This window comes from Haliotis rubra, unplaced genomic scaffold (genome assembly GCF_003918875.1).
Source record: "Haliotis rubra isolate DU_JTF1 unplaced genomic scaffold, ASM391887v1 Scf37, whole genome shotgun sequence".
Lineage (NCBI taxonomy): Eukaryota > Metazoa > Mollusca > Gastropoda > Lepetellida > Haliotidae > Haliotis > Haliotis rubra.
In genome coordinates, this window is record NW_025767046.1 from 1391292 (window position 1) to 1399336 (window position 8045).

Below are 8045 nucleotides of genomic sequence, written 5' to 3' on the forward strand. Positions count from 1 at the left end.
GCAAGAGACATAAAAAATAATGTTTACTACTTTATGTTATCGCACGATCAAGGAATGGTTCGTAGATATATATAGGATACACACAAGGGAACCTTAAAATAGCCAAAGTCATAATGAGTTGTGTCCCTTAGGCGTAGAAGGATCCGCCATTTCAGTGTTCTAATGCTATGTTTGCTAGGATTATAAGCCCTGTTCTGGCTGATCGTATGTTTTAAACAGAAGGCGAAAAATATAAAAATAAAAACACGGTCTGTTGGTGTCATCCCACACTAGACGCTCTTGATACAAGTCCTTGAAAAGATTTAGAAGTTGAACGAAAATGAATACATGACGCGTTTTATGAATAACAAGTCATTTTTGTTCTTTATACGACGTTTCAGAGCATATTCTTGCTCCTTCGTCAGGTGAATGACGGATAACGCATTCACCTGATGAAGAAGCAAGAATTCACCCGATGAAGGAGCAAGAATTAGCCGAACAACTGCATATCGTGCACTGAACGTTGGGGTGTGTGTGTGTGTGTGTGTGTGTGTGTGTGTGTGTGTGTGTTAGGTAGGTCAAGCCCATGGATATTGGCACACGTTTGTTGTGCCCTTAAACCTACAATGGTCTTAAGTGCACTGAAATCATAAATAAACATGAGTGGGCGGAACTTATGTGACCACGCCCATGTATATTTATGATATCTGTGCACTTGCATTGAGGATTATTGATTTATTTGTTAACAATGAAATCTACTTATATGCTTTCAGCCTATAATGGACGGCGGATTAGGGGTGGGGATAATACTCTATACTGATAATTCGTTTTCTGTGCCAGTTTTCGGCTGTACCCGATTATGGAATTACATTGCTCTTATTCGGGTGTTGTTTTAGTTGTGTTCACTGTCTTCATGGACCAATGAAATCGACGTTTGTTAATAATGCTTTTGATGTGTATTTTCCTGCAATTGCTTTCTCTCCCTTAAGCTATTTGCAGGTTCCCGGCAGATCATATATGGCTTCCTGTTTATGATCGCAAACACAAACACAGATATACACATATATAATATTATATACCTTGCATAAAGTAGCATACGTTGACAGAAACACGGACACACACACACACACACACACACACACACACACACACACACACACACACACAGATACACCAACAAGGAGAGCCGCTCAGAAACATGCATAAAGCCGTTGACCAATCTATTACTGGTAACAAACGTTGCCGCATACATTGACATACAGACAGTAGTGAAAAACATGGACAGGCTTTCAGACCCATCCATACAGACGCAGACCAATACTAAAAATAACAAACGCAGATGCATAAATTGACATACAGATAATGGCCACAAACATGGACAGGCTTTCAGGCCCATTCATACAGACCCGGACCAATCACAAAGTTACAAACGTTGACGCATACATAAATATACAGACAGTGGTAAATAACATGGACAGGCTTTCAGACCCATACATACAGACGCACACCAATACTAAAAATAATAAACCCAGACGCACAAATAGACATATAAATAGTTGTCACAAACATATAAACATACGGGCTTGTCACAAACATAATAAACGTTGACGGGCAGATAGTGATCAGACCCAGGATTTCAGACCCATACAGACACGTACCAATCATATTAAGGTAATAAACGTTGACGCACACACTGACATACAGATAGTGATCAAAACATATAAACATGGTCAGGATTTCAGACCCATACAGACACGTACCAATCATATTAAGGTAATAAACGTTGACGTACACACTGACATACAGATAGTGATCAAAACATATAAACATGGTCAGGATTTCAGACCCATACAGACACGTACCAATCATATTGAGGTAATAAACGTTGACGCACACACTGACATACAGATAGTGATCAAAACATATAAACATGGTCAGGATTTCAGACCCATACAGACACGTACCAATCATACTGAAGTAATAAACGTTGACGCACACACTGACATACAGATAGTGATCAAAACATATAAACATGGTCAGGATTTCAGACCCATGCATGCAGATGCGTACCAATCATATTGAGGTAATAAACGTTGACGCACACACTGACATACAGATAGTGACACACTCATAATTAACCAATACATTTGAGGTAAAGACAGACACGGACTTGTCCACACGTAGCGGATACAAACACGTGTAACGATGTGGCAGATTTTGGAGAGCCAAACATACACACACTGCAGGCACAGCCAAAAGGTACCCGTGGTATCATGTTGATACAATTCATAGGGTCAGTTTGCTATGTAGGTACACCCAAGAGAGTCATGAACGCTCGGCGTGTACAAAAGAAGTGGTGTTTAAATGTGCACATACACTACAGTGTACACAGTGAGTCAAACACACACAAAAAAGCACGCACACGCACGCACGCACGCACGCACGCACGCACACACACACACACACACCAAAGCAGATGAAGGCGAAGACAGACACAAGCATCGACACTCACCCCCAGTCGCAGACACAGTCACAGAAACACCATTTTACACAGATCGTTGACAAACTACGGACACGAAACCAAATATGAAAACAAAGAGATAATTCATTGCCTCAGTAAAACACTTAGACTAACGCTTAGTCTATGGAATAGAGATACTTTTGATAGTAACAAAAAAAACCCATTTAAATTAAAATTAAAAGGTGCCCTAGACAGATGGGAGATTCAGAACCTAAGCTTGATGAAATCTAGAATTGCATCATTTAGGGTTTCAACATTGCATTTGGGGAAATAAGACGGTTCAGGGACTGTAAAATTGAATATAAGAACGTCTCAATTTGCTTCTTACCACCCTGTAGATGACGTCAATTCATTCCATTCAAAAACATTGTCTTCTCAAATGTCACACCTAATCTCAATATAAATAAATCTAATCCGTAATCCATTGGCATGTTTACCGAAGCTCCACATCACGTTCATTCTGGACGTGACATATATTGACCTACGGGTAGGGATCGGTCGTCACGGTGTAATGATATTAAAATCCGGCGTGCGAATACCTCTCGCCTATCAAGCATGATATCTGTATAAGAAGTGAGCCTATTGAATGCAGAACAATAAGTGCGTGAGTAGTTCTCAATACAACGGATTGGATTAATAATGCACCTCGGTTGTATAACCAGATTCTAGCTTTATCCCACGAGTTCGTTTGACCTACCCAGTCCAATACTGTGGGTCATGACGGTAAGAACATGGTGAAGTTAAGGAAAGGAGTAGCAGCACTACAAATGACTAGCGAAAACAGAGACATTGACTCGGTAGGTTGTTGTTTTTTCTACATGTTTCGGGACGATGGGGTAGCCTAGTGGTTAAAGGGCTCGCTCGTCGCGGCGATGACCCGGGTTCGGTTCCCCACATGGGTATAATGTGTGAAGCCCATTTATGGTGTCCCCCGCCGTGATATTGCTGGAATATTGCTAAAACGGCGTAAACTAACTCGCTCACTCACTTGTACATGTTTCAGAGCAAAACGCCAATAAAGAAGAGGCTGGCCCAGTTGTGATTTGCGACAATTCGCCTTACAGAGGAAATCCTGTACGTCGTTCTAGGCGTCTGGAGTCTTGCGTTTAAATCTCAAATTTCGAGAGGAAGGATTTCCCGCGACCGTGGATTTTCTGTTAACTTGTAACACTTAAGTTCTGGTCTTCCTCCAGCCGATATGCTGTGATACAAGCGAATTCCTTTTTGAACTACGTAAACCCAACTCTTCCGATAACGAAGTTTTCTATTTTCTTCACAGTCACAGTCGATGTTGAAGGATTACGGCGACGACAACTATATGTCCAAACTGTATTTTTAAAGAAACATCGTAATGGTCTGATCTTCCAACGTCATATATAACTAACGTTTTACGCCGCTTTCAACAAGGCGGGGACAACAGAAATGGGCTTCACACATTGTATTATTAAACCACTGTCTGTATGTCATTGTGTGCGTCAGCGTTTATTACAGTTATGATAGGTACGTGTCTGTATGTATGGGACTGAAAGCAAGTCCATGTGTTTAACTAATATCTGTATGTCATTGTGTGCGTCAACGTCTGTAAACTTTACGATTGGTTCGTGTCTGTATGTATTGGTCTGAAAGCCTGTCCATGTGTTTAACTAATATCTGTATGTCATTGTATGCGTCAACGTTTGTTATTTTTATGATTGGTTCGTGTCTGTATGTATGGGTCTGAAAGCCTGTCCATGTGTTTAACTAATATCTGTATGTCATTGTGTGCGTCAACGTTTGTAACTTTACGATTGGTTCGTGTCTGTATGTATTGGTCTAAAAGCCTGTCCATGTGTTTTACTAATATCTGTATGTCAATGTATGCGTCAACGTTTGTTATTTTTATGATTGGTTCGTGTCTGTATGTATTGGTCTGAAAGCCTGTCCATGTGTTTTACTAATATCTGTATGTCAATGTATGCGTCAACGTTTCTTACCATTATGATTGGTCCGTGTCTTTATGCGTGTTTCTGAGCGGCTCTCCATGTTGGTGTATCTGTAGCAGCTAAGTGTGTGTCTATGTTCGTGTTTGTGTCAAGTTACTGTCAACGTATGTTATTTCATGCACTGTAATACTATATATGTGTATATCTGTGTTTGTGTTTGTGATCATAAACCGGAAGCCATATATGATCTGCAGGGAACCCGCAAATAGAGAGAAATCAATTGCAGGAAAATACACATCAAAATCATTATTAACAAACGTCGGTTTTACATTTTTTGCTCATTGGTCCATGAAGACAGTGAACACAACTTTAACAACACCCAGGTACAGCACTGTAAGTCCATAACCCGTGAAGGTCAGGGTTACAATGAATCTTCAGTAACCCATGCTTGTCGTAAGAGGCGACTAACGGGATCGGGCGGTCAGGCTCGGTGATTTTGTTGACACATGTCATCGTATCCCAACGGCGTCAATCGATGATCATGCTTTTCATCACTGGATTGTCTGGACCAAACTCGATTATTTCCAGACCGCCGCCCTAATATGGCTGGGATATTGCTGAATGCCGCGTTAAACAAAACAAAACTTTCATTTCAAAGACACATTGCAAATACATAAACAAGTTCATCATTACGGCTGTCTTTGTAAAGTTCTAATCCAGTCCAATCGCCAAGATTGATTTGTGAGCTCCAGGCTAAATGTACAATGAAATATATATCTGAATATACGTTGACAGAAAATCTCCAGCTGAGGTGTTACGGCCTTCCCAGTGTGTTTCCATATCGTTGTGAATATAGTTGACTGCGGGGTCAAATAACATACACTTAACTTCAGCCCCGTTAGCCCTGCTTCGATACCCCGATTGGGTACAATGTGTTTAACTCATGGTTGACGCCCCTGACTAAAAGGGGGGACAAATCCCTAACTTCTACTTGCTTATGTCTCTTTATATCCAAAATATGTATTTCGTCAGGCTATGCTTATATATGCCTCAATTCTGGATTCATCTACACTATCTGAATGGTAGAAATCACTTCCTAATGATAATCATTCACATTAATATTTTTTCAGCCATCGGTAACGTGGAATGACTATGTCGACGTGTTCATGAATGGTGGATTTGCCTCAAAGATCTCAATTCACAGCATTGTCGACGGCAAGGTGTGGGCAGCGTCACCCAACGCCCTCTTCCACCCTGTGGAGGTCAAGGACATTATTGACGGCTTCGATGACTCGTCAAAACTTCACCTACAAGGGATATGCTTGGGGGGTAGGGTGTTCACCCTCACCAGGGTGACCGGTGCAAGCATCATGGTGGGTCGGGACGCCCGCACTGCTGCCGGCTGTGTCATTTTCAAGGCTAACACGTGCGTGTTGATTGCTATGTACGAAGAAGGAACCCACCCCGGGAGCTGCTACAGCACTATGGTTAAAATCGGGGATTATCTTCTTGATAAAGGTTTCTGATTTAGGGAACCACATAGGATTGCCTTGGTTTTATACAACAAAGATGACGTGGCTTTATTCGTTTCCTTACCGTACTGGATCAGGACGAGGAATGGATAGGACAAGAACATACAGGACATAAATATAAAGGGTGAGGAATATAAAGATATTATCACCCTGACAGATACCATTTAATCTACGTGTTGTTTCACAGCGTATCTAACGAGTGAAAGGAAAGAAGCCCGTCATAATCAACCGCTCATTACGGCGGAGTAGCCAATCACGGACCAGGAATTCGATCTCACGCGTATGCTTGAAACTAGTTATCTCCCATGGGTTTCTCACCCTCCTGTGTGTAAGATAAGACCGTTTAGCTTGGTTTTTGTGTGGTGATTGTCGATGTACAACTTGTCCTGAAGATGATGGCTGGATAACAGGTTACATTGGTGACCTTCTGGTCACGGACCTGATCCAAGTACCGTGGTTGCTCTGGACAACAGACCCTAGTATTTTGACAAGATGGAAGGTTGGGAATTCAACAAAGTCACTTCCATACTGACGTATTTGTAAAGATGACCAAAGGTGACCATTTGCATTATACGCGTTAACCATGGCGCACTTAAACGAGTGAGTGAGTGAGTATGGTTTACGCCGATAGTAGCAATATTCCAGCAATATCACGGCAGGGGACAGCACAAAATGGTTTCACACATTGTACCCATGTGGGGAATCGAACCCGGGTCTTCAGCGTGAAGCGCAGACGCTTTAACCATTAGGATATCCTACCGCCCCCATTTTAACGAACCAAATGCATTATTTTCCTACTTCCTATGCACTATGGAATTTGTTTCTTACATTCAGATGGCAACCTACAACGGTAGTTAAGCAAGGTATATAACGTAGTTCCTCGGCCCTAACGACTTGCAATAAAATGGTAACCCGGATGAAAGTTCTCGTTGAAATGTTCCAGGAGGTAGGAATCCATCCCTGTTTCACAAATGTTGTATAAGGTGATTAAATGTTTCAGGGGTATTTCATTCCGTCGCATTAAAGATATTTTTGTTCTCCTTGGTTGGACTTTGTTTGATTTCTAAGTCACAGTTTGGTGTCACAAAGCGCATACGTCAAACCTATGGTTTTGAGTTCGAATGCTGGTTCGTCCTGACCTAGTTTCCAGGTTTGTTGTTACTCGGTTTGTTGTTTTACGCCGCACTCAGCAATATTCCATCGGCGCTCTGTAAATAATGGAGTCTGGACCAGACAATCCACTGATCAACAGCGTGAGCATCGATCTGCGCAATTCGATCTGGGAATTGACATGTGTTAATCAGGTCAGCGAGTCTGACCACCCGATCCCGTTAGACGCCTCTTACGACAAGCATGGGTTACTGAATGGTCATTCTACCCCGGATCTTTACGGGTTTCTAGGTTTGTCAGCACTACATCAGTGCTCCGAATTTCACCGAAGGGGTAATCAATGTGGTGTCTTATTCTCTTAGGATTGTATACTCTATATTTTAAATGGGGCAAGTGTGGCTCTTTCGTACAACGCGATGCATTTCGCTGTGCAGAGTTGCGTCCCTTAGGTATGTCAGAAACTGATGATCATTGGTTCGAATCCCGATTCTGATGATTTCGATATGGGTGCGCGTGTGTTTCACCAAAGTGGTAAATGAAGGATTACGATTACAATTATCCGCAGAATGAGTGAGTGAGTATGGTTTTACGTCGTGTTTTTAACAATATTCCAGAAATATCAGGGCGGGGGACACCAGAAAAGGGCTTCACACATTGTACCCATCTGGGGTATCGAACCCGGGTCTTTGGCGTGACGAGCCAACACTTTAACCACTAGGCTACCCACTGCCCCTTATCCGTAGAAGCAGATTCCAGGTAACAATGTGATGTACATAGAAACGGCAAAAATCTTTCCACTGTCGTCAGGAATCTCTGCTATATCATGAGTATGTGTTTGTTTCACACCGCATTCAGCAGTATTCCATCTGTAAGACGCGTTCTACAAACAATCGACCAGAAAATCCAGTGATTGCATCAGTGGAAATTAGCCATTCTCAAGCCATTAGCCAAGCGCAAAGAGTCCTTTGCGTAGATTTGCGC

The 8045-nt window shown here is 42.0% G+C and overlaps 1 protein-coding gene across 1 annotated transcript; it reads left to right on the plus strand.

Annotated features, from left to right (window-relative positions):
• The first annotated feature begins 3231 nt into the window (after nucleotides 1–3231).
• Nucleotides 3232–5948, plus strand: LOC124285802 (profilin-3-like). Its single transcript, XM_046722069.1, has 2 exons — nucleotides 3232–3297; nucleotides 5553–5948. Exons 1-2 carry the CDS (start codon nucleotides 3232–3234, stop codon nucleotides 5946–5948), a joined length of 462 nt encoding a protein of 153 aa, XP_046578025.1.
• The last annotated feature ends 2097 nt before the right edge of the window (nucleotides 5949–8045 follow it).

Excerpts from the sequence above, each read along its gene's own strand:
- LOC124285802 (XM_046722069.1), top strand. The coding sequence starts at position 3,232 with ATGGTGAAGTTAAGGAAAGGAGTAGCAGCACTACAAATGACTAGCGAA. Across the intron at positions 3,298-5,552 it reads AAAACAGAGACATTGACTCG|CCATCGGTAACGTGGAATGA; the intron begins GTAGGTTGTTGT and ends ATATTTTTTCAG.